Source organism: Mobula birostris, chromosome 4 (genome assembly GCF_030028105.1).
Source record: "Mobula birostris isolate sMobBir1 chromosome 4, sMobBir1.hap1, whole genome shotgun sequence".
Taxonomy (NCBI): domain Eukaryota; kingdom Metazoa; phylum Chordata; class Chondrichthyes; order Myliobatiformes; family Myliobatidae; genus Mobula; species Mobula birostris.
Window position 1 is genome coordinate 106,209,153 of NC_092373.1, and position 26,163 is coordinate 106,235,315.

The 26,163-nt window shown below is 45.0% G+C and overlaps 1 protein-coding gene across 5 annotated transcripts in view; it reads left to right on the forward strand.

Moving 5' to 3' along the window:
- lratb.1 (lecithin retinol acyltransferase b, tandem duplicate 1) overlaps nucleotides 1–26,163 on the forward strand; it is a 345,236-nt gene that overhangs the window by 173,406 nt on the left and 145,667 nt on the right. For 4 of the 5 annotated variants that reach the window (XM_072255868.1, XM_072255870.1, XM_072255869.1 and 1 more), the window contains 2 exons: nucleotides 18,855–18,894; nucleotides 20,167–20,218. In XM_072255868.1, coding sequence (XP_072111969.1) covers nucleotides 18,855–18,894; nucleotides 20,167–20,218 — 92 coding nt within the window. The remainder of the gene's footprint in view (nucleotides 1–18,854; nucleotides 18,895–20,166; nucleotides 20,219–26,163) is intronic. The other variant, XM_072255872.1, reaches the window with a different exon arrangement.

Below are 26,163 nucleotides of genomic sequence, written 5' to 3' on the forward strand. Positions count from 1 at the left end.
GACCATGACGAATAAAGCGCCTTGTTAAATGTATAAAACATTTCTGTATTGGTGTTATCTTGTATTTCCACACAATGTTACATTAGGCTGTTGCACATCTATTGTCAGATATTGTTGTTGTGGTGTTGGAGGTTGCTTTCAAGAAAACAATGAAATGCCGCGCTGCCGCCACCATCTGTTCCGGCACGTCATGACGGCGTTTTTAAAATTAGCCGGTTACCCCGTACACACTACAACGGCCAACCGGCGTTTTCAAATTTACACACTCTGGAGAACGTTTTAGAAAAGCTCCGTTTTCGGGGGAGGAAAATGCCGTTTCAGTGTGGACAGAGGGTCAAAACGAAGAGAAAAAGCTTTGGTTATGGATTTATCCAGTCTAGTGTGGACATAGCCTCAGTATCCTGGCAAAAACTGCACCATGAAGAGAAGACGACACTCCAAGCAACCCCATGATTAGGTTATTGAAAAGCATAAATCATGAGATGGACACAAGAAAATTGGCAAGTCACTGAATATCCCTTGGAGTACAGTTAAGTCAATGATCAAGAAATGCAAAGACTATGGCACAGCTGTAAATCTGCCCAAAGCAGGCCGACCTCAAAAACTGAGTGACTGTGCAAGAAGGGGCTAGTGAGGGAGGCCACCAAGAGACCTATGACAGCTCTGGAGGAGTTACAAACTTCAGTGGAGAGGCTGCGCATATAACAACTGTTGCCCAGGTGCTTCACTAGTCGCAGCTTTATGGGAGAGTGGCAAAGAGAAAGCTACTGTTGAAAAAAAAACATGAAATCTCAGCTGGAGTTTGTCAGAAGGCACGTGGGAGACTCTGAAGTCAGTTGGAAGAAGGTTCTATGGTCTAATGAAACCAAAATTGAGCTTTTTGACAAACAGACTAAATGCTATGTTTGGCGTAAGCCAGACACCACACATCATCAAAAACCCACCATCCCTACTGTGAAGCATGTTGGTGGCTGCATCATGCTGTGGGGATGCTTCACTGCAGCAGGCCCTGGAAGGCTTGTGAACGTAAGGGTAAAATGCAGCAAAATACAGGGAAATCCTGGAGGAAAACCTGACGCAGTCTGCAAGAGAACTGTGACTTGGGAGAAGATTTGTTTTCCAGCAAGACAATGATTGCAAGCATAAAGCCAAAGCTATACAGGAATGGCTTTAAAACAACAAAATTAATGTCCTGGAGTGGCCAAATCAGAGACCAGACCTGAATCCAATCGAGAATTTGTGGCTGGAGTTGGAAAGGGTTGTTCACTCATAATTCCCATGCAATCTGACAGAGCTTGAGCAGTTTTTTAATGAAAGATTGCAGTGTCCAGATGTGTAATGCTGATAGAGACCTATCCACACAGACCCAAGAGTGTAATTGCTGTCAAAGGTACATCTACTAAATACTGATGAAGGGGGTAAGTAATTATGCAATCAATTATTTGCTGTTTAATAATTGTAATAAACTTACACCAATTTGTAGAAGTTTGTTTTCACTTTGACACAAAAGAGTCTTTTCTGTTGATGTGTGTCAAAAAAGCCAAATTAAATCCACTGTGATTCAATGCTATAAGGCAATAAAATATGAAAACTTCTGGGGAAGGATGAATACTTTTTATAGGCACGAACTTGCTAATTCAAGGTGAGTAGGGCAATCCTGTGTTAAGTTATCTGGTCCTCTTCAACAAACTATATTGACAGTGGCTATAGCAGAGTAGTTTTGAAGACAAAACTTGTGATTGCTGGGGTAGACATTAGTCCTGCTGGAAATGAATGTGGAAACTGATTATTTAGCTGAAATGCCAACCACAGTTAGTTGTTACAGGACCTTGGAAAACCAACCAGAAGAGTTGAGCTGCAATAAGCAAATTATTGAAGAATACAAATCTAACCAAAGTGATTCATACAATTTATCACATCTGGGTTAAAATGTACTCAATGGAAAATTGTCTTCACTGGAAAGTACATCCACATGTGACTAATATTTTTTCCTGGATGAGTTGCACACCTAATGACATTACATGTTGCATGTTTAAAAACTTAGAGCCTTTGGGTGCAACTTACAACCTTTGTCATAAAGGTAATAAACGCAAATAACAGGAATTCTGCAGATGCTGGAAATTCAAGCAATGCACATAAAAGTTGCTGGTGAACGCAGCAGGCCGGGCAGCATCTCTAGGAAGAGGCGTAGTTGACGTTTCAGGCCGAGACCCTTCGTCAGGACTAACTGAAGGAAGAGTGAGTAAGAGATTTGAAAGTTGGAGGGGGAAGGGGAGATCCAAAATGATAGGAGAAGACAGGAGGGGGAGGGATGGAGCCAAGAGCTGGACAGGTGATAGGCAAAAGGGATACGAGAGGATCATGGGACAGGAGGTCCGGGAAGAAAGACGGGGGGGGGGGTGGACCCAGAGAATGGGCAAGCGGTATATTCAGAGGGAGAAAAAGGAGAGTGAGAGAAAGAATGTGTGTATAAAAATAAGTAACAGATGGGGTACGAGGGGGAGGTGGGGCATTAGCAGAAGTTAGAGAAGTCGATGTTCATGCCATCAGGTTGGAGGCTACCCAGACGGAATATAAGGTGTTATTCCTCCAACCTGAGTGTGGCTTCATCTTTACAGTAGAGGAGGCCGTGGATAGACATGTCAGAATGGGAATGGGATGTGGAATTAAAATGTGTGGCCACTGGGAGATCCAGCTTTCTCTCTCACTCACATTCTTTCTCTCACTCTCCTTTTCCTCCCTCTGTCCCACTGAATATACCCCTTGCCCATCCTCTGGGTCCCCCACCGTTGTCTTTCTTCCCGGACCTCCTGTCCCATGATCCTCTCGTATCCCTTTTGCCTATCACCTGTCCAGCTCTTGGCTCCATCCCTCCTCCTTCTGTCTTCTCCTATCATTTTGGATCTCCCCCTCCCCCTCCAACTTTCAAATCCTTTACTCACTCTTCCTTCAGTTAGTCCTGACGAAGGGTCTCGGCCTGAAACGTTGACTGCACCTCTTCCTAGAGATGTTGCCTGGCCTGCTGCGTTCACCAGCAACTTTCATAAAGGTAATAGCACATTGTGTTGAGATCGAAGTGATAAATTAAAGGATGTTTATCAAAAATGACTTACAAAACACACCTGTCAATCTCTATTTTCAGTGCTCAAGATACTTGAAACCTCATTACTACCCTTAAATAGATTCATGATAGTGCAGCAATCACTGCATTATCAGTCATCCCTGCACCTCTCAGTAGGAGCACTTGCAGTTTTGGTGTTAGTCAGGGCCGATGGTCACCGTGTGGCACCTCCACACATATGTTAGATCTGTATATCCTCTTCCCTCATGTTGTCCTCCTGCTCAGAATGGTTTGTTTTGGAGCTGCCGTAGAGTTCCTTGAGGATCAATGCCATCCCCATTGATCAGCATGCAACTCCCATTGGAGACCAAAAGTTCCATTTTAGTGCATGCAAAACACACACAGCTTTGTTTTTAATGTATATTGATTACATATTGTTAGAGAATCTATTTTCCTCATCTCACTAGGATAGTTGAGATTGCTTATATAAAAATAGTCGAGAACCATTCCTGAGTAAGGTCCTGCTTCAGAAAAGATCTCTGCAGAGCTGGAGATTGTGGAAGTTGTTGTTTGTGGATATTAGCACCAGATTTAAAGAGCCAGCAGGGCCTGTTGGGACTTTCTGTGAAGCATGAGATCCCAGACGCTGTTGCTATTGGATTTTAATGCCATGGTCCACATTGATACCAATGACATAGGCAGGGAGGGTGATGGCATTCTGCAAAGTGAGTTATGAGAGTTAGGTGCTTAGTTAAAGGATGGAACCTCCAGTACTGTCGTGATCCTGGATTGCTAACCATGCCACATACTAGTGAGGCTACGAATAGTTAGATAATACAGTTTACCACGTAGCTAAGGAGGTGGTGCAAAATAGCGGCCTTCAGATTCTTGAATCATTAGGCTGTCTTCCAGGGAAGGTGGGACATGTACAATAGGATGGTTTGCACCTGAATTGGAGGGGAACCAGTAACTTTGGGGGGAAGGTTTGCTGGTGTTGCTCCAGGGGTGCTTAGAGCTGCAGGAGTATGGGAACCATGGCAGTTATGGAATGATTGTGGGAAAAGTAGATGTTAAGCCTACATACAAAGATTGTAACCGAAAAGATTGAGCATGGTGAAACTAATGTTCTGAGTTGTATCTATTTCAATGCAAGGAGTATTGTGGGTAAGGCAGATGGAATTAGATTATAATCAGCATAAGGATTTATGATATTGTAGCCAATGGTTGCAGGAGGGGCAGGACAAGCAGCTCATTGTTCCATGGTTCCATTGTTTTAGACGTGATAGAAAGGGAGGATTAAAGGGGGAAGGGTGGCATTACTCGTCAAGTAAAATATCACTGCAGTGCTCAGATAGGAGAGCTCGTCTACTGAGGCGGTATGGGTGGAACTGAGGGAACAACACAATAATGGGATTATATTATAGATCACTCAATAATCAGCAGATAGTTGCAAAAAATAAGGCTGTGATAGTAAATGATTTTAACTTTCCAAATATTGATTGGGACTCTCGTACTGTAAAAGGACTGGGTGGGGTACAGCAACACACACAAAATGTTGGAGGAACTTATTCTGGCCTCTTACCTCTTCTCACTTGTTTATCTCCTTCACTTGGTGCCCCTCCTTATTCCCTTTCTCCATGTTCATTCTCCTTTCCTATCAGATTCCTTCCTCTCCAGCCCTTATCTTTCCTACCCACCAGGATTCACCTATCACCTTCTAGCTATCCTCCTCCCCCCCCACCACCTTTTTATTCCCCCTTCCTTTCATCTCCTGAAGAAGGGCCTTGGCCTGAAATATCGACTGTTTATTCATTTCCATAGAAGCTGCCTGACTGACTTGCTGAGTTCCTCCAGCATGTTGTGTGTATTGATTTGGATTTCCAGCATCTGCAGAATTTCTTGTGTTCTGGATGGTATAGAGTTTATTAATTGTGCTTAGGAAAGTTTTCTTCTGTAGTTCTCATCTAGAGAGAGTGTGATACCGGAAACAAGACAGGGCAGATGATAGAAATGTGTGGAGGGGGACACTTTGAATTTGGTGATCAAAATTCCATTTTGAGGTGTCTGTTGTGAGGTTAGCCATGGATGGTGTGGCCTAGTTGTCTATGTGATATGCAAGCCAGGACAGTACGATTATGGAGAGCAAGCTGTTACCTATGTTACAATCTCCCCAGCTCCACAGAGCTGGTGAATCCAAAGAGACAGCAGAGACAAATATAGTTTGGTGCCAGTGGCATCACAGGAGTTGTCAGTCAGTGTAGAACTTAACATAGGACTGCGTTAAGCAACTCCAACTCTAGATTTTTCCTCTGGGTTTACTCCCACAGCATTCTCTTAGATGAGCTGCCACCCACAGCTGACAAGTCCCATCTGCCCAAAGTGACTGGTTTTAAGGTGCTAGTTATCTGTCTTTGCCCTACGCCTGTCAGTTGAAATGGTTCCGTGGGGTTTAGTAGCTAAGGCCAGGTGCTGGACTTGGTTGTCAGAGTCTATTTGGGCACATACCATTGGGAGCTTTTAATAGGTAGTGGGATCTTATACCCACCACCTCTCCAGCTATGACAACCTTAAGGAACCATATTTCCATTAGCTTCAAAATAACTCTGCAGAGGGATAGATTGGTCCTTGGGTTGTTCTAAATTGGAGAAAGGCCAATTGGCAAAAGACTTTGAATTTTGAACTTGAAGTTGAATTTTGATGGCATCAAAAAGGATCTGTCATGTGTGGATTCAGGTAGTTGGTATTCTGGCAAGTGGGAGGCCTTCATAAGTGAAATGTTGAGAGTTCAGACTGGATTGGTTCCTGTTAGAATAAAAGGTGTAGTAAACCTTGTTTTTTGAGGAATATTGAGCACTGGTTAAGAAGAAAGAGGTGCACAGCAGGTATAGGCAGCAAGAAACAAATGAGCTGCTTGATAAATATAAGAAGTACAAGAGAACGCTTAAAAGGGAAATGAGAAGGACTAACAGAAGACATAAGGATACAAGGGACAAAATTGGTCCACTTGAAGATTAAAATGGTCATCTATGCATGGAGCAGAAGAGGAGGGGAGAGTTTAAATGGATTTTTTGTATCTGTGTTTATTTGGGTGACGGGCACAGAGTGTATAGAACCAAGGCAAAACAATAGTTAGGTCATGAGCCCCTATCCAGATTACAAAAGAGGAAGTGTTTGCTGTCTTGAGTCAAGTTACGGTGGATATGTCTCCAGGGTGTGTCAAGGTGTCTGCTTGCACGTTTTGGGAGGCTGGTGCAGAAAATGCAGGAGCCCAGCAGAGGTACTGGCCACTGGTGAGGTGTCTGGGAGCTGCAGGACAGCTAATGTTCTGTTCAAGAAAAACCCTACAAATAAGCCAGGAAATTATAGGCCAGTGAGCCTGGATTCAATAGTGGGTAAATTATTGGAAGGTATTCTAAGGGATGGTATATATGAGTATTTGGATAGACAGGGTCTGATTAGGGATCATGGTTTTGTGTGTGGTAGTTTGTGTCTAACCAATCTAATTGAGTTTTTTGACGTTACCAGGAAAGTTGATAAAGGAAAGGCAATGGGTGTGGTCTACATGAACTTTAGCAAGGTCTTTGGAAAAAGTCCCATATTGGAGGGTGGTCCAGAAAGAGCAGTCACTTGGCATTTAAGGTGAAGTAATAAATTAGATTCAACATTAGCTTAGTGGGAGAAACCAGAAATTGGTAGTAGATGGTTGCCTCTCTGACTGAAGACCTGTGACTAGTAATGTGCCACAGAGCTCATTGCTGGGTCTGTTGTTTGTCATCTATATTAATAATTTGCATGGTAATGTGATAAACTGGATCAGTAATTTTGTGGATAACACTAAGATTGGAAGTGTAATGAATAGCAAGGAAGGCTATCAACACTTGTAGTGGGTTCTGGACCAGCTAGAAAAATGGCAGATGGAATTTAATGCAGACAAGTGTGAGGTGTTGCACTTTGGGAAGATCAACAATTGTACAATATGCACAGTGAATGGTAGAGCACTGGGGAGTACAGTAGATGAAGGATCTGGGAATACAGATCTGTAATTCCTTGAAAGAGGTGTCATGGGTAGATGGTATTGCAAAGAAAGTTTTTCACACATTGGCCTTTGATAAATCAGAGTACTGAGTACAGATTCGGATTCATTTGTTTACCACATATACATCGAAATATAGAATGAAATGTGCTGTTTGCATGAACAACCAACTTGAGGATGTGCTGAGGGCAGCCCGCAAGTGTCACCACACATTCCAGCATCAACATAGCATGCCCACAAAGCTCAGCAGAACAACGAAGAACAGAACGTACCAAGCAACAAAACAACAGTAAAACTAGCCTCGTTCCTCCTCCCACCCTCTGAACCATGCACATACACAATCCTCCAAACCCAGGACAGGTCACCTCCAGCCTCCAGCAGATTCATGGATTCACAGACATTGGCCTTGGCTTCCCCAGCCGTCTCGCAGGGACCCACAGACTGAGGCCTCCACAGGGATGTAGATTTCTTATTGACTCCAGAACCCACTGATGAATGAGGACCCAGACTCGCTGATGACAGGGCCGCTAACCCAAGGCCTCAAGCTCTGGTCATACCTTCACTCATACGTGAGGGTCACCAGTCCTCATGTTCCTGCCCGCATGGAACTCTACTGATAACTCGCAGCCTTGGGGCGAGGAGGAGGCATCAGCCCTCATACTCGCTGTTCTGCTGGCCCAATGTCCGTGTTGCTGGTTGTTGACTTCTAATTCCCCTATATCCCTAAACCCTAACCTGGCCCCATAACACCCCTCTCTGTCCCTAAAACTATCCCAATGAAACCAAAAACAACTAAAACGCAACTAAGTCTGAGCCAGACCTCAACAGAGACAGCAGCTCAGTGCCATCCTGACCGATATTTGGAGTGGGATGCTATGTTGAAGTTGTATAAGATGTTGGTGAGGCCAAATTTGAAATATTGTGTGCTGGGACCTGAGTTATAAGGAAAGATTGAATAGGTTAGTACTGTATTCCAGGGACTGTAGGAGAATGAGGGGATATTTGATTATACAAAATTATGAGGGGTATAAGAGTAAAATAAGAGGAATAGATAGTGCCTTTTTCCCAGGGCACCACTGCTCAATACAAGAGGACATAGCTTTAAGGTAAGGGGTAGAAAGTTCAAGAGTCAGTGGTGGGGGCAGATACACTAGTGAAGTTTAAGAGACTACTAGACAGGTATATGGAGGAATTTAAGGTGGGGGGTTATATGGGAGGCAGGGTTTGAGGGTCAGCACAACATTGTGGGCCGAAGGGCCTGTAATGTGCTGTACTATTCTATGTTCTATGTTATAGATAGGGTAAATGGAAGCAAGTTTTTTTCACTGAGTTTGGGCAAGACTAGAACCAGAGGTCATATATTAGGGGTGAAAGGTGAAATATTTAAGGGGAACCTGAGGGGGATCTTCACTCAGGGAAGTGTGGAGTGAGCTGGCCACCAAAAGTGGTGGATGCAGGTTTAATTGCAACATTTAAGAGAAATTTGGATAAGTATATGGGTGAGAGGGATATAGAGGGCAATGGTCCAGGTGCGGGTTATTGGGGCTAGGTAGAATAACAGTTCAACATGGACTAGATGGGCCAAGGAACCTGTTTCTTTGATGTAGTGTCCGATGACTCTAAATCAGAAATTTAAAAAGAAGGGTAACCCGGTTTATAAGGATATTTTCATTTGGGTGGCAGTTCGGAAATTGCCCTTGTTCAGTTGCACTTCATGTTTCTCTTCATGCTCAAACATTGTGAATCTGCCAAGTCAGGACTAGAATCTGACTTTGATTCAGAAGTAGAATTCTGAGAGTAGTAAATGGTGTTTGCTGGTTTATTAGATGTGATGGCAAAATTGAGTATTTCAAAAAATTTTCTAGTCCTCTACCTTGTGGGTTTAAAATCACTTTAAATTACTTCATAAAACTCTCCAATCATTTATCTCAATAATTTTTAAGTAGGTTATGTACAGTTTGAGATGAAAGAGTTTTTAAATGTATGCCTGGTGGTGCCATATGCCAAAGAAAATGAACATGATTTGAAACCATATCCCAATTTGACAGAACCCCACAATAGTGAAATGGTCTTAAGCCAGCATAAAAGAATGCAAAAGCAAACTGAGTTTCATTAGTATGGATTGTTTTTAAATTTTTACTATCTGTTGTTGCTTCAATTAATTTTGTCCAGATTGTGTAGACATCTGCTAACCAAAAAGAGCTATCTTCACCCCATCTCTGTGTCATGTATCTTTACATATTTAGAAGCCTGAATCTCTTCAAGATATTCCAAAAGAAGTTAATACTGACCCTTGATTTTCTTTGGAATGTCTACTATTTACACTACAGGGACTGTTAGATGATTCTGATTTGGCTAATTATTCTCTTAATGACCAGATTGTCCAAATATTAAAACAAGATGGCCAGCTGTCACAGAGAACACACATCAGATATTTCCTTCCACTGCAAAGACAAAACAGTCTACTGAAACAAATGACTTCCTTCTTTTTGTTTAGGCCTTTCCAGAAAGAAAGCACGTTTTGAACTAAGACTTTTGAACTCTGTACATTCTATATGAGCAACAAGGAAAACTATAAGGAAATTTACATTATTTGTTCTTTAGGAATAAGTGAATAAAATGTTTTATTTATTCATTCGTGGACTAAGCAACAAATAATCTATGCTATGAAAACTGGATCTGACTGTTTTTGGTCTGGAGAATTTAATATCCCTGGCAGTTAAGATGAAGGAGAATCCTACTGATTCTGTCAGTGTAGTAAGAATAAAAAGGTAGCTAGAGAGCGTAGGTATCCTTTAGGATCAGTGTGGTAATCTATGTAGAGCCATAGAAAATGGGTGACATATTTACTGTAAAGTAGGACATGGCAGTTAGCGAGTTCAGAGTAGTGAACAGTGATATCCTGGAGCATATCAACTTTACAAAGGAAAAGGTGTCTTGAAATTTCTAAGGTGGATAAATCCATGAGGCCTGGAACAAATGTATCCTGGAACGAGAATGAGTAGTAAGAGATGAGATTGCAGCCGTTCTGGCAGAGATTTTTATGTCTTCATTAGCCAGAAGTGAGGAATCAGAAGACTTGAGGATGACAAATATTTTGCCTTTATTTAAGAAGGGTAGCAGGGAGAAGTCAGGAGACGACAGGACAGTGAGTCTTACATCAGTGCTGGAATAGTTATTAGAAAGGATTCTGAGAGGCAGGATTTATTTGCTTTTGTAAAGGGAAGGCCTGTTTAGGGCTAGTCAGCATGGCATGGTGCATGGAAGGTCTCTCAAGTTTGATTGAGTTTGTATAAGAGATGAGCAACAGGATTGGTGAGGGCAGGACAATAAACATGGACTTGGGTGGGCCTGTCACAAGGTAGTCCGGTCCAGAACATTAGAATACATGGGTTGTAGACTGAGTTAGCCAAATGGATACAAAATAGGCTTGGTGGAGGGTTGTTTATCAGATTGGAGGCCTGTGATCAGTGGTGTGCTGGGTCTTATGTTGATTGTCATATATTAATGAGAATGTTGGTACAATGATACATAAGTTTGCAGATGATAATGGAATTGTTGATAGTGAAGAAGGGTGTTTTGATATTGCAGTAGGATAGAGATCAACTAGGAAAGTGGGTGAGGAATGGAAGATGGAACTGATGCATTTTGAGAAGTTAACGCAATGCAGAAGAATGTGAATAGCACAACCCTTAGGAATTGAAGGCTTGGGTACATGTACACAGTTCACTAAAACTGTTGAGCCAGGTAAACAGATAGTGCAAAAGTCAAATAGAATACTTGCCTTCATTGGCCAAGACATCGAGTGCAGGAGTTAGGGTGTCATGTTATAGTTGTAAAAATACTTAGAGTAATGGGTGCTGTTCTAGTCACCACAATGTGTGAAGAATGTGTGCCTGAAAAGCCTTCAGGCACCTTGGAGGAGTGCCAGGCTGAACTGCATCTATTTTAATCTGAAGAGTCTGACAAGTATGGCTTATGACTGAGGGTGGTAATTAACATATAGGAATTAAATGGTGTTGCTTTGATGAAGACATGATTGAAAGATGGGAATGACTGGCAACCCCACATTCCAGAATATAAAATCTATTCATGAGATGAGAAAAGTATAGAAGAGGAGGTTATATTGCAGTATAACTCATGGCTTATTGTTACATTGAGGAAGGAGAATATTGAAAAGGGGGTCTCAAAACAAGAAGAGTGATCACTTTGTATTATAGACCTTCAAATCACAACAGATAATGGAGAGAAATTGCAGGGAAGTGATAACAGAATAATGTAGCATCATCACTACCTTATGGCTTCAAGAAAGTTTCTCATTGTACCTTTGTAAACATGTATTTGTGCATAAAACAATAAACTTTGATTTTAATAGTATAACGGGTTTCAAATTCCATAATATTCATTGAGTTTAGACCATAAAACATAGGAGCAAAATTAAGACATTCGGCCCATCGTGTCTGCTCCGCCATTCCATCATGGCTGCTTTATTTTCCCTCTCAACCCCTTTCTCTTGCCTTCTCCCCATAACCTTTGCTGTCCTTACTAATCAATAACCAATCAGCTTCCATTTTAACTATAGCCAATGACATGCCCTCAACAGCTGGCTAGCAACAAATTACACAGATTCAGCACCCTCTCACCCTCTGTATGGGTCCTAATGACCTTCCCTTGGACAACATTGGTATCGTGGAGAGGGGAGACTTGCAGCATGGGCAACTGCTGGTCTTCCATACAACTTTGCCCAGGCCTGCACCCTGGAGAGTGAAGACTTTCCAGGCGCAGATCCATGGTCTCGCAGGACTAACGGATGCCTATTTTGATTAGTCCTACCAAAATATAGCACCTCACATTTTTCTGCATTAAACTCCATCTGCCAACTTTCAGCCCACTCTTCTAACTGACCTAAATCTCTCTGCAAGCTTTGAAAACCTACTTCATTATCCACAACGCCACCTACCTTAGTATCATCTGCATACTTACTAATCCAATTTACCACCCCGTCATCCAGATCATTAATATATATGACAAACAACATTGGACCCAGTACAGATCCCTGAGGCACACCGCTACACACCGTCCTCCAATCTGACACACAGTTATCCACTAATACTCTCTGGCATCTCCCATCTAGCCACCGCTGAATCCATTTTACTACTTCGATATTAATGCCTAACGATTGAACCTTCCTAACTAACCTTCCGTGTGGAACCTTGTCAAGGCCTTACTGAAGTCCATATAGACAACATCCACTGCTTTAGCCTCGTCAACTTTCTTAGTAACCTCATCAAAAAATTCAGTAAGATTTGTCAAATATGACCTTCCACGCACAAATCCATGTTGACTGTTCCGAATCAGACCCTGTCTATCCAGATAATTATATATACCATCTCTAAGAATACTTTCCATCAATTTACCCACCACTGATGTCAAACTCACAGGCCGATAATTGCTAGGTTTACTCTTAGAACCCTTTTTAAACAATGGAACCATATGAGCAATACCTCAATCCTCTGGTACCATCCCTGTTTCTAATGACATTTGAAATATTTCTGTCAGAGCCCCTGCTATTTCCACACTAACTTCCCTCAAGGCCTTAGGGAATATCTTGTCCAGAACCGGAGACTTATCCACTTTTATATTCCTTAAAAGAGCCAGTACTTCCTCTTCGTTAATCGTCATACTTTCCATAACTACCCTTCTTGTTCCCTTTACTTTACACAATTCAATATCCTTCTCCTTAGTGAATACCAAAGAAAAGAAATTGTTCAAAATCTCCCCCATCTCTTTTGGCTCCGCACATAGCTGTCCACTCTGATTCTCTAAAGGACCAATTTTATCCCTCACTATCCTTTTGCTATTAACATAACTGTAGAAACCCTTTGGATTTATTTTCACCTTACTTGCCAAAGCAGCCTTGTATCTTCTTTTAGCTTTTCTAATTTATTTCTTAAGATTCTCTTTACATTCTTTATATTCCTTAAGCACCTCATTAACTCCAAGCTGCCTATATTTATTGAAGACCCCTCTTTTTCCGAACCAAGTTTCCAATATCCCTTGAAAACCATGGCTCTCTCAAACTTTTGGCCTAACAGGAACATAAAGATCCTGTACCCTCAAAATTTCACCTTTTAATGACCTCCATTTCTCTATTACATCCTTTCCATAAAACAAATTGTCCCAATCCACTCCTTCTAAATCCTTTCGCATTTCCTCAAAGTTAGCCTTTCAACAATCAAAAATCTCAACCCCAGGTCCAGTCCTATCCTTCTCCATAATTATATTGAAACTAATGGTATAGTGATCGCTGGAACCGAAGTGCTCCCCAACACATACCTCTGTCACCTGCCCTATCTCATTTCCTAACAGGAGATCCAACACTGCCCCTTCTCTAGTTGGTACCTCTATGTATTGCTGCAGAAAACTATCTTGCACACATTTGACAAACTCCAAACCATCCAGCCCTTTTACAGAATGGGCTTCCCAGTCTATGTGTGGAAAATTAAAATCTCCCACAATCACAACCTTGTGCTTACTACAAATATCTGCTATCTCCTTACAAATTTGCTCTTCCAGTTCTTAGTCCCCATTAGGAGGTCTATAATACACCCGTATAAGCGTCACAACACCTTTCCTATTCCTCAATTCCACCCAAATAGCCTCCCTAGACGAGTCCACTAATCTATCCTGCCAGAGCACTGCTGCTATATTTCCTCTGACAAGCAATGCAACACCTCCCCCTCTTGCCCCTCCCATTCTATCACACCTGAAGCAACGAAATCCTGGAATATTTAGTTGCCAATCACACCCCTCCTGCAGCCACGTTTCACTAATTGCTACAACATCATATTTCCAAGTATCAATCCATGCTTTAAGTTCATCTACCTTTCTTACAATGCTCCTAGCATTAAAATAGATGCATTTAAGAAACTCTGCACCTCTTACTCTCTGTTTATCCTTAATAGAGCAAGCAACTTTGTTATTTTCTTCCTCGTCCTCTACATCTTTGGTGTGAGTGCTCCTGATCTCTGTTCCCTGCCTATCCTCCCTTACACACTGTCTACTAGCTTTCTCTATTTGTGAACTAACCTCCTCCCTCCTAGTCTCTTTAATTTGATTCCCACCCCCAACCATTCTAGTTTAAAGTCACCTCAGTATCCCTCACAAATCTCCCCGCCAGGATGTTGGTCCCCCTAGGATTCAAGTGTAACCCGTCCTTTTTGTACAGGTCACGCCTGCGCCAAGAGAGGTCCCAGTGATCCAAAAACTTGAATCCCTGCCCCCTGCTCCAATCCCTCAGCCACGCATTTATCCTCCACCTCACTGTCGCGTGACACAGGCAGTAATCCTGAGATTACTACTTTGCGGTCCTTTCTCTCAACTCCCTTCCTGACTCCCTGTATTCTCCTTTCAGGACCTCTCCCCTTTTCCTACCTATGTCATTGGTACCTATATGTACCACGACCTCTGGTTCCTCTCCCTCCCACTTCAGGATATCTTGTACGTGATCAGAAACATCCCGGACCCTGGCACCAGGGAGGCAAACTACCATCCGGGTCTCCGGACGCCGTCTACAGAATCGCCTATCTGACCCCCTAACTATCCAGTCCCTTATTACTACTGCCCTCCTCTTCCTTTCCCGACCCTTTTGAGCTACAGGGCTGGACTCTGTGCCAGAGGCACGGCCACGGTTGCTTCCCCCAGGTAAGCTGTCCCCGCCCAACAGTACTCAAACAGGAGTACTTATTGTCAAGGGGCACAGCCACTGGAGTACTCTCTATTACCTGACTCTTCCTATTCCCCCTCCTAACCGTGACCCACTTGTCTGCCTCCCGTGGCCCCGGTGTGACCACCTGCCTGTAACTCCTCTCTATCAACTCCTCACTCTCCCTGACAAGGTGAAGGTCATCGAGCTGCAGCTCCAGTTCCCTAACGCGGTCTCTTCGGAGCTGCATCTCGGCGCACCTAGTGCAGATGTGGACGTCCAGGAGGATGGGAGACTCCACAACCTCCCACATCCGGCACTGAGAACAACAAGCTTCCCTCACACTCATACTTCTCCCTTCCTCAAATAACAACAAAAAATAAATACCAAACCTTCCTCGCCTTGCCCGTTTCCGCCTAAGCCCGTTGAGCCGAAGCCCTTAAGCCTTCACTCTGCTCCCGGCTCACTCTGCTGCCAGCAAAATGATGCTGCCCGCTGTATAAGGCTCTGTTCCTTTCAAATCTTCCGCACTTCACTCCCCGACATCACACGCCTGCGCAGTCCCGCCTCTCTGAACGCTGATGAAAAAAACCGAAAAATTCAAAAAAGGCTTCCTCCGCACTCCCGCTCCGATTCTCAGACTTCCTTCTCCGAATTAAACCCGAATCAGGATTTCTGTCCTTTTAAATCTTCCGCGCTTCACTCCCCGACATCACATGCCTGCGCAGTCCCGCCTCTCTGAATGCGATGAAAAAAAAAACAAAAAATTCAGAATGGCTTCTTCCGCGCTCCCGCTCCGATCCTCAGACTTCCTTCTTTGAATTTAGAACGGAGTTGAGGAAAATCTTTTTCACCCAGAGAGTTGTGGTTCTGTGGAATACTCTGCCTCAGAAGGCAGTGGAGGCCAATTCTCAGGATACTTTCAAGAAAGAGTTAGATAGAGCTCTTAATGATAGCGGAGTCAAGGGATATGGGAAGAAAGCAGGAACGGGGTACTGATTGTGGATGATCAGCCATGATCACAATGAATGGTGGTGCTGGCTCGAAGGGCTGAGTGGCCTACTCCTGCACCTGTTGTCTATTGTCTGTTGTCTAGTGTCTATTAAAAGAAATGGAATTTTTAAAATGTGTCTAGGAGAGCTTTCTGAGCTGGTGTGCAAATGGTCCTACTAAGGAGGAGGCAATTCTAAGATGGGATGCAGTCAATCAAGTGCAGGGGAGCATTCTGAAAATAGTGACCATCTGTCTGCAAGCTTTGTTCTGAATAAGGACAAGGAAGGACTGGAAATTAAGATCTTGACTTTAGGGGAAGTGCCCATGTCTATTTAATAAGACAGGGACAAGCAAAATTAGATTGGAAGCAAATACTTGCAAGGAACTATGGGTGGCCGGTGGGAAACAAAGAAAAATTAAGTAAGAGTTCAAGGCTAGTGTATTCCCCAATGGTGAACAGTAAGGCCAATGGTCAGAGGATGTTGAGGGTTGGTTAAAGGAAATAGAGATGACGTACATGAGAAATTCTGCAGATCTTTCAAATCCAAACAAGCCACACAAAATGCTGGAGGAACTCAGCAGGCCAGGTAGCATCTATGGAAAAGAGTAAACAGTCAACATTTTGGGCCGAGACCCTTCATCAGGACTGGAAAAAAAAGATGAGGAGGTGGAGGGAGGGGCAGAAGAAGTACAAGGTGATGGGTAAAACCGTGAGAGGGAAGGATGAAGTAAAAAGCTGGGAAGCTGATAGGTAAAAGAGATAAACGGCTGGAGAAAGGGGAATCTGATAGGAGAGGGTAAAAGACCATTGAAGAATGGGAAGGGAGAGGAGCACCTGAGGGAGGTGATGGGTGGGATAGGAGATGAGGTGGGAGAGGGAAATGGGAATGGGAATCACATAAGATGCTGGAGGAATCAGGCCAGACACTGATTTCTCAAACTTCCGGTAATTGCCCCCTACCTCACTATTCCCATTCCCGTTTCCCTCTGGTGCTCCTCTTCCCTTCCCTTGCTTTCATGGTACCACCTTGTACTTATTCCTTCCTTCCCCCACCCCCCTCCCAGCTTTTGCTCTAACTACTTATGCTCTTTCCCAGTCCTGATGAAGGGTCTCTGCCTGAAATGTGGCTGTTTACTCTTTTCCATAGCAGGATAGGCAGCATCAGAGTTCCTCCAGCGTTTTGTGTGTGTTGCTTGAAGAGATACTTTATGGCATCTTTAGAAAAGACAAGGTGAGACCAGACAATGTTACTTAAAAAAATAATTACAGGGGCAAAGAGAGAGCACAAAATATAAATTGGCAGATAAAATGAACAAAATTCCCCAAGTGCTATATAACTAGATTAAGGGCAAGAACATAACCAGGGAATGAACAGTGATGCCTGGCATGGTGAACTTCAGTTCTAAATGTTGTTTGCTTGCATGATTTGATTTTATTTCTCTCTCTGCACACTGGGTGTTTGGATGGTCTTCTTTTGTTTCTGATGAGTTCAATTGGGTTTCTTTGTTTCATGGCTGCCTGTAAGGAGATGAATCTCAAGGTTGTATAAAGTATACATACTTGGATACTTACTAACACCCCCTTTGGCAAGTATCACAGCTTATAAAAGCTTTCTGTAGCCAGCAAAGAGTCTTTCAATTCTTGTTTGGGGGATTTTCACCCATTTTTCCTTGTAAAAGGCTTCTAGTTCTGTGAGATTCTTGAGCCATCTTGCATGCACTGCTCTTTTGAGGTCTATCCACAGATTTTCGATGATGTTTAGGTCAGGGACTGTGAGGGCCATGGCAAACCTTCAGCTTACGCCTCTTGAGGTAGTCCATTGTGGATTTTGAGGTGTGTTTAGGATCATTATCCTGTTGTAGAAGCTATGCTCTTTTCATCTTCAGCTTTTTTACAGACAGTGTGATGTTTGTTTCTAGAATTTGCTGGTATTTAATTGAATTCATTCTTCCCTCGATCAGTGAAATGTTCCCCGTGCCACTGGCTGCAACACAAGCTCAAAGCATGATCGATCCACCCCTATGCTTAACAGTTGGAGAGGTGTTCTTTTCATGAAATTCTGAACCCTCTTTTCTCCAAACATACCTTTGCTCATTGCAGCCAAAAAGTTTTATTTTAACTTCATCAGTCCACAGGACCCATTTCCAAAATGCATCAGGCTTGTTTAGGTGTTCCTTTGCAAACCTTTGACGCTGAATTTTGTGATGAGAAAGGTTTTCTTCTGATGACTCTTCCATGAAGGTCATATTTGTGCAGGTGTTGCCGCACAGTAGAACAGTGCACCACCACTCCAGAGTCTGCTAAATCTTCTTGAAGGTCTTTTGCAGTCAAACGGGGGTTTTGATTTGCCTTTTTAGCAATCCTACAAGCAGTTCTCTTGGAAAGTTTTCTTGGTCTTCCAGACCTCAACTTGATCTCCACCATTCCTGGTAACTGCATTTCTTAATTACATTACAAACTGAGGAAACAGCTACCTGAAAACATTTTGCTATCTTCTTATAGCCTTTTCCTGCTTTGTGGGCATCATTTATTTTAATTTTCAGCATGCTAGGCAGCTGCTTAGAGGAGCCCATGGCTGCTGATTGTTGGGACAAGGTTTGAGGAGTCAGGGTATTTATAAAGCTTTGAAATTTGCATCACCTGGCCTTTCCTAACGATGATTGTGAACAAGCCATAGCCCTAACAAGCTATTTAAGGTCTGAGACCTTGGTAAAAGTTATCTGAGAGCTCAAATCTCTTCGGGTGCCCAGACTTTTGCATGGTGCTTCTTTCCTTTTTTCCACTCTAAACTAAAATTGTACAAAACAAAAATAATACACTAATCTTGCTTAAGAATGTTTCATCTTTAACTTTATGACTTTTGGAGATCAGTGTATCTTCTACTCACTTAACTATTCACAGTAACAGAAAATTTTGACCAGGGGTGCCCAAACTTTTGTATGTGGGTTTAAAGGAAGATAAATCCCAGGGACCAGTGTGATATATGTAAGCCTGCTATGAGAGACAAAGGAGATGACTGACATTACTGATTCTATACAAAATATTCTTTTGTTTTGAACAGCACCAGGTCTTACTGGAATTGTTGGTGGAAGACCCAAGGTGTGAGTATGCACAAAAATAATGAATTCAGGCATGAGACTCGTATCACAAATATACAAAAAGAAATCAAAAATCTAAAAGTTTTTGGCCATTATTTTCCAACCCTAATGTGTAGAATACTTGATGTACGGTACTTTCTTTACAGCTTGTCTTTCTCCACTGCTAAGTAATAGTCATTATTATTTTCCCAGTTCTGTTACATTTCTACTTACTTTATTTGGGTAAACGTGTTCTTATATTTTTATCATAGAGTATTTCAATGATCTACCATTCTTGTAGAATTTGTATCAGGACTGTAATGCAATTGGAGTTGGGGTGATAAACAAAGAAGAGAACAGTTGTAGCAAGTTATGTTACCCCACGATATTGTGTACAGATGTTCCTCATAGCCTCATAATTTTACTCCCTTCAGTTCAGTTACCACTTTCAACCTCTTCAAATTGGATAGATTTTATACATTGCATCTTTTTTTCACTGCCTATTCTTCCAAAGCGTTTATTAAATTTTTTGGGGATATAATCCCAAAGTGTTTGTGTTGGCCTCCGTCAGTCAGAATTGACCGTGGATATTGTGTCCTAGCTGTCTAGCTACACGAGCCTGGGCCATACGATATGGAGAGCAAGCTGTTGGCCATGTACCAAGATCCCCTTCTTCATGCATCTGATGAACCCAAAAGAACAGCAGAGACCAATACAGTTTGGTGCCAGAAGCATCGCAGGAGTTTCCAGTCAGCATTGAACTCAACATAGGACTGCCTTAGGAACTTCATCTCCGGATTTTTCCTTTGGGGTTTACACCCGAATCTTTCCCCATGAGTGTATATAGCTGCAAGGCAGCGGTAGTTTGAGATCAGAGCTTTCCTTCTCCTGGATGAGCTGCTAACCACACCTGAGAATCTCTATCTGCCCAGAATATAGCATGGACTTTGGTACCTTAGCCTAAGATCATGTACAGCCTTTGATAGAAAGTTATTGGCCCATAAGGCATGCCTCAGCTGATTTCAGTCATGATGTAGGTTTTGAGAATAGTGCAGTATCAGGATCTTGGCCAACTTGCATGTCTGAAGGGTGTTGAGACCAGTTATCATTCCCCAGTTGCTAACCAGCTGACTCAGTCCGGAGCAGTGATTGGAGCGCTAGCCTTTGTGACTCTTTTGAAGCTTTAACTGTTGCTGCTACTATGCTATATATTTTGAACAAAGATGAGCAGTTCCATAAACTACTTCAATAATTTGGTGGAAAGCAATTCTAAATTATCATTTATTTTGTTTCTAGGTCTCCTGTTCTAAAGCCATTCTTCTTTTTGCATCCAAAACAGAATGTTACGGTATAGTATTGACATTGATTCTGATAAACCCAGCAGAGCACATTGTAGTTGCAGTTTCACACTTGAGACAGGCCTCAGCCATAAAACCAGCAGTTCCCCCAAGGTGAACTAATCTTCACTGGATGTTTCCCATGGTTATACATGGTTGTAAATCTTTCAACAAACTCTAAATATTTAACCTCTTGAAGTACAAGGATACAAGGTACAGTGAGTATTTTAAAGATTTAAGAAAAGCTTGCTACCTCATTGTAGTACCCCAACTAGTAAACGTTGTGTTTATTCTTTTAAAGTAATCTTCAACAGTTAAAATTCAAGTTACCCATGGGAAAGGGTAAGTGGCAGTTGGGATAAAATATTATCTTGATGGATCGTGCTAGACGGTAGCCAACATTAAGCTTGCGGGTATAGTAAACAATAAGAGTGATAATCATAGCAAGAGAATATAAACTGTCTGCAAAATAATACATTTGGTTACCTCATTCAAATCAAATTATTTAACACTAGTTTAGAAGCATATTTAAAAGACAATCACAGGCTTGTAACCGGGTAGATGGTATCTATGGCCCTGCTACTTGGAAACCTGTACTGCCTTTAGGAAAAGCTTCTTGTTGGCACTGCCCGAAGACTTCTGTGCCCTCAGTATATGACCGTTTGGATAGGTTCATCAATAGGAAAGGTTTAGAGAGACGAGGGCCAAAAGCAGGCAAATAGAACTATTTCAGGAAGGTAACTTGGTCAGCGTGGATGATATTTATGTGCTATATGACAATGACTATGAACCTAATGAATTGCTTACAACTGTGGATGAATGCATAGCTGAGGAATTGGAGCAGGGTTTCAGATTCTTGGATCATTGGCATATCCAATGTCCTTGTATTACAAATAATGAATTTACTTGAGTAACATGCTGGAGAAACTCAGCAGGTCAGTTGGTCTGTTGCCTCCCAAGTGCGAGGGTCAGGGAATCACAGATCAGGTCGACAACATTCTAAAGGGGAGAGTGAACTCTCAAAAGTCGTGGTACATACTGGTGCCATTGATGTAGGTAGGAAAAAAGGGTGAGGTTCTGAAGAGAGAATAGAGAGGGCTAGCAAGGAAGCTGGAAAGCGAAGTTCAAAGTACATTTTATTATCCAAGTATGTATACTTTATCCAACCTTGAGATTCATCTCCTTACAGGCAGCCATGAAACAAAGAAACCCAATTGAACTCATCAGAAACAAAAGAAGACCATCCAAACACCCAGTGTGCAGAGAGAGAAATAAAATCAAATCATGCAAGCAAACAACATTTAGAACTGAAGTTCACCATGCCAGGCATCACTGCAGCCAGTCCAGAAGTCAACTAGTTGCAGGCCACAGCCTCAGTCCAGCACAGAGATGAACAAGCCCCACGGAGCAGTGAGCTGAACCAGCCTGACTCTTGCCTCTGACCCGAACACCCCAACCAAATCGTCCAATTCTCAAGGGTACTAATCCCTAGATTGCTGCCTGTTCTACATGCTGGTGAGGATAAGATGGGATAATTTGCAGATGAATACATGGCTGAGGGCTTGGTGCAGGGGGCTGGATTTCAGATTTTTGTATCATTGGGATATCTTCTGGGGAAGGCATGACCTGTACAAAAAGGATGAGATACACATGAACTTGAGATGGACCAATATCCTTGCAGGCAGGTTTGCTAGAGCTGTTCGGGAAGGCTTAGTAGGGGGATGAGAATCGGAATGATAGGTCAGAGGATGCTGCAGCTAATGCACAGGTAAATGCAGCGTGTAGAGAGTCTGTGAGGAAGGAGACAGGCAGTAGGGCAAAATTGCATCAGTGGAATGGGTTGCAAATCTATTTTCAAGCCTCTCAGTTTGGATGCTCTGAGTGCCCCAGGTACTCTCTTTCAGTTGACTGCTTCGCCCACCGCATTCTACGCACCACGCTTTCCGCCATGAGGAGATATCTGGGGTCCCTACCCTATCCCAGTCACTTCCACAACTCTGGTATTCTCTGTCTGCCGCCTGTCAGCTGCATTATCCTCCACCGGATCCACACTTTCAGTCACTGGTTCTTCAACTTTAATTTTCAGCATCTACAGGTTTTCTCTTGTTTGGGTTGTAGTGTAGCGGTGTGCTACATAGCGCTAGAATAACCACACTGAGTCCGTGAGTTAGAGTTGCAATGAACAAGATTTATTCAAACTTCGCGGCCTGCTTTAAAGCCTTCTTGTTCCAGCCCTCCCTGGGGTTGGACTGCTGTGGGGAATGCATATTCCCAGACCCTTTCCGCGTACGGGATTTTCCCCCTGCTGGTGAAGATGGCCTGGCGCCCTTTTTGGGGCCGGCCCTCTGCCTGCGCGTGCTGTTGTGAGCCGGTTCGTGTGTGCCAGAAAGTGGGTCGCCACATAACCCCCCCCCCCAGAACCGGCGATACCTCCCCCAATGTCCACAGTCTGGATCGGCCTCTGGGAGGTCTGCCCCTGCGCCGCAGTGCCTGAGCCTGGACCGGCTGCGCCAAGTCCACATGGGCTGGTTTGAGTCGGTCCACCGTGAAAACTTCCTCTCTCCCCCCAGTGTCCAGCACGAACGTGGACCCGTTGCCCCTGATCACCTTAAACGGCCCCTCGTAGGGCCATTGTAGCAGTGCCCGGTGTCCGCCCCGTCATACAAAAAGAGACTTACAGTTCTGCAGGTCTTTGGGTACGCAGGTCGGGCTCTGTCCATGCTGTGAAGTGGGGATGGGGGCCAGGTTACCGAGCCTCTCCCGTAGTCTGTCCAGGACTGCTGTGGGTTCTTCCTTTTGCCCCCTTGGGGCTGGTATGAACTCTCCTGGGATGACCAGGGGTGCGCCGTACACCAACTCGGCCGACGAGGTGTGCAGATCCTCTGGGCGCCTTGCGGATTCCAAGCAGGACCCAGGGAAGCTCGTCCACCCAGTTAGGTCCCTCCAGGCGGCCATGAGAGCCGATTTCAGGTGACGGTGGAAGTGCTCCACTAGTCTGTTCGACTGTGGGTGGTAGGCAGTTGTGTGGTGTAGCTGTGTTCCTAAAAGGTTGGCCATAGCCGACCACAGGCTGGAGGTAAACTGGGCGCCTCTGTCGGAGGTAATGTGGGCCGGTACCCTGAAGTGGGCTACCCAGGTTGCGATCAGTGCTCGGGCGCAGGATTCGGAGGTGGTGTCGGTGAGCGGGACTGCCTCTGGCCATCTGGTGAACCAGTCTATCATAGTTAGGAGGTACCGTGCTCCTCGTGACACTGGCAGGGCCCCCACGATATCCACATGGATGTGGTCGAACCTCCGGCGGGTGGGTTCGAACCGCTGCGGCGGAGCCTTGGTATGCCACTGCACCTTGACCGTTTGGCACTGCATGCACGTTTTGGCCCATTCACTGACCTGTTTACGCAGTCCATGCCACACGAACCTGTTGGTGACCAGCTGGACGGTTGTCCTGATGGAGGGGTGCGCTAAGTTGTGAATGGACTCGAAAACCCGCCGGCGCCAGGCTGCTGGGACGACGGGGCGGGGTTGGCCGGTAGCTACGTCACATAGTAGGGTCCTCTCACCTGGGCCTACGGGGAGGTCTTGGAGCTGCAAACCGGAGACTGCAGTCCTGTAACTGGGGATCTCAGCATCTGCCTGCTGTGCCTCTGCCAGCGCTGCATAGTCCACCCCCTGGGACAGGCCCTGTATGGTAGGTCTGGATAGTGCGTCCGCCACGACGTTGTCCTTTCCAGAGACATGCCGGATGTCCGTCGTGTACTCGGAGATGTAGGACAGATGTCGCTGCTGGCGGGATGACCAGGGGTCGGACACCTTCATGAACACAAAGGTAAGCGGTTTGTGGTCTGTGAACGCGGTGAAGGGCCTACCTTCTAAGAAGTACCTGAAATGCCAGATTGCCAGGTATAGTGCCAATAGCTCCCGGTCGAAAGCACTGTATTTGAGTTCAGGTGGTCGTAGGTGTTTGCTGAAGAATGCCAGGGGTTGCCAGCGACCCTCGATGAGTTGTTCCAGCACTCCACCGACCGCTGTGTTGGATGTGTCCACCATGAGGTCCGTTCTGGGGTGCACTAGCATCACGGCGTTTGCCAAGACTTCTTTGGTTTTAACGAAAGCGGTTGCGGCCTCTTCGTCCCAGGTAATGTCCTTGCCCTTACCCGACATCAGAGTGAACAGGGGGCGCATGGTTCGGGCTGCTGAGGGGAGGAAACGGTGGTAGAAATTCACCATACCCACGAATTCCTGCAAGCCTTTGATTGTGTTGGGTTGGGGGAAGTTGCGGACCGCGTCTACCTTGGCGGGCAGCGGGGTTGCCCCGTCTTTAGTAATCCTGTGGCCCAGGAAGTCGATGGTGTCGAGTCCGAACTGGCATTTGGCTGGGTTGATTGTAAGGCCGGATTCGCTCAGGCGGGAGTAGAGCTGGCGGAGGTGGGACAGATGCTCCTGCCGACTACTGCTTGTTATGAGGATGTCGTCCAAATAGATGAATGCAAAGTCCAGATCGCGTCCCACTGCGTCCATTAGCCGCTGGAAAGTCTGTGCGGCATTCTTTAGACCAAACGGCATTCAAAAAGTCCGAACGAGGTGATAAGTGCTGTTTTGGGGATGTCGTCCGGATGTACAGGGATTTGATGGTATCCCCGGACGAGGTCTACCTTGGAAAAGATCCTTACGCCGTGTAGGTTTGCTGCGAAGTCTTGAATGTGCAGCACAGGGTAGCAGTCTGGCGTTGTAGCCTCGTTCAGCCTGCGGTAGTCACCGCATGGTGTCCAGCCCCCCGTTGCCTTGGACACCATGTGAAGCGGGGAGGCCCATGGGCTGTCAGACCGTTGTATGATCCCCAATTCCTCCATCTTCTTGAACTCCTCCTTCGCCAGTTGGAGCTTGTCCGGGGGAAGCCTTCGAGCACGGGCGTGGAGGGGTGGTCCCTGGGTCGGGATGCGGTGCTGTACTCCGTGTCTGGGCATGGCTGCCGTGAACTGCGGTGTCAGTACTGATGGGAAATCCGCCAGGACCCTGGTGAATTTGTCGTCGGACAGCGTGATGGAGTCCAGGTGTGGGGCTGGCAACTGTGCTTCACCCAGGGAGAACATTTGAAAAGTCTTGGCGTGGACTAATCGCTTCCCTTGCAGGTCGACCAGCAGGCTGTGGGCTCATAGAAAATCCGCCCCCAGGAGTGGTTGGGCCACGGCGGCCAGTGTGAAGTCCCACGTGAACCGGCTGGAGCTGAACTGTAGCCGTACCGTGCGGGTGCCGTAGGTTCATATTGTGCTGCCATTTGCGGCTCTCAGGGTGGGTCCCGGTTCTCTGTTGTGGATATCATAACTCGTTGGAGGTAAAACGCTGATCTCCGCTCCGGTGTCGACCAAAAAGCAGCGTCCCGACTGCTTGTCCCAGACGTACAGGAGGCTGTCCTGACGGCCAGCTGCCGTAGCGATCGGCGGCAGCTGGGCCTTGGCGTTTCCCGGGAACTTGCAGGGTGGTCTGCAGTGGCGGGCCTCTGTGCCCCACCGCTGGTGGTAGAAACACTATTGTTCGTTGGGCTCGCGGCTTGGTGATCTGTGCAACGGATGCCCCTCTCTCTTTCCTGGCATTCCACAGCACATCTGCTCAGGCCGCCACCTCCCGGGGGTTGCTGAAATCTGCATCGGACAGCAGCAGGCGTATGTCCTCGGGCAGTTGCTGTAGGAACACCTGCTCAAACATGAGGCAGGGTTTGTGTCCTTCAGCCAGGGCCAGCATCTCGTTCATTAATGCTGACGGCGGCCTGTCTCCCAAACCATCCAGGTGCATTAAGCGGCGTGCTCGTTCACGCCGTGAGAGTCCGAAAGTCCTTATGAGCAGGGCTTTGAATGCTGTGTATTTGCCGTCCTCCGGGGGCGACTGTATAAACTCCTCAACTTGTGCAGCTGTCTCCTGGTCGAGGGAGCTCAGCACGTAGTAGTAGCGAGTGTACTCC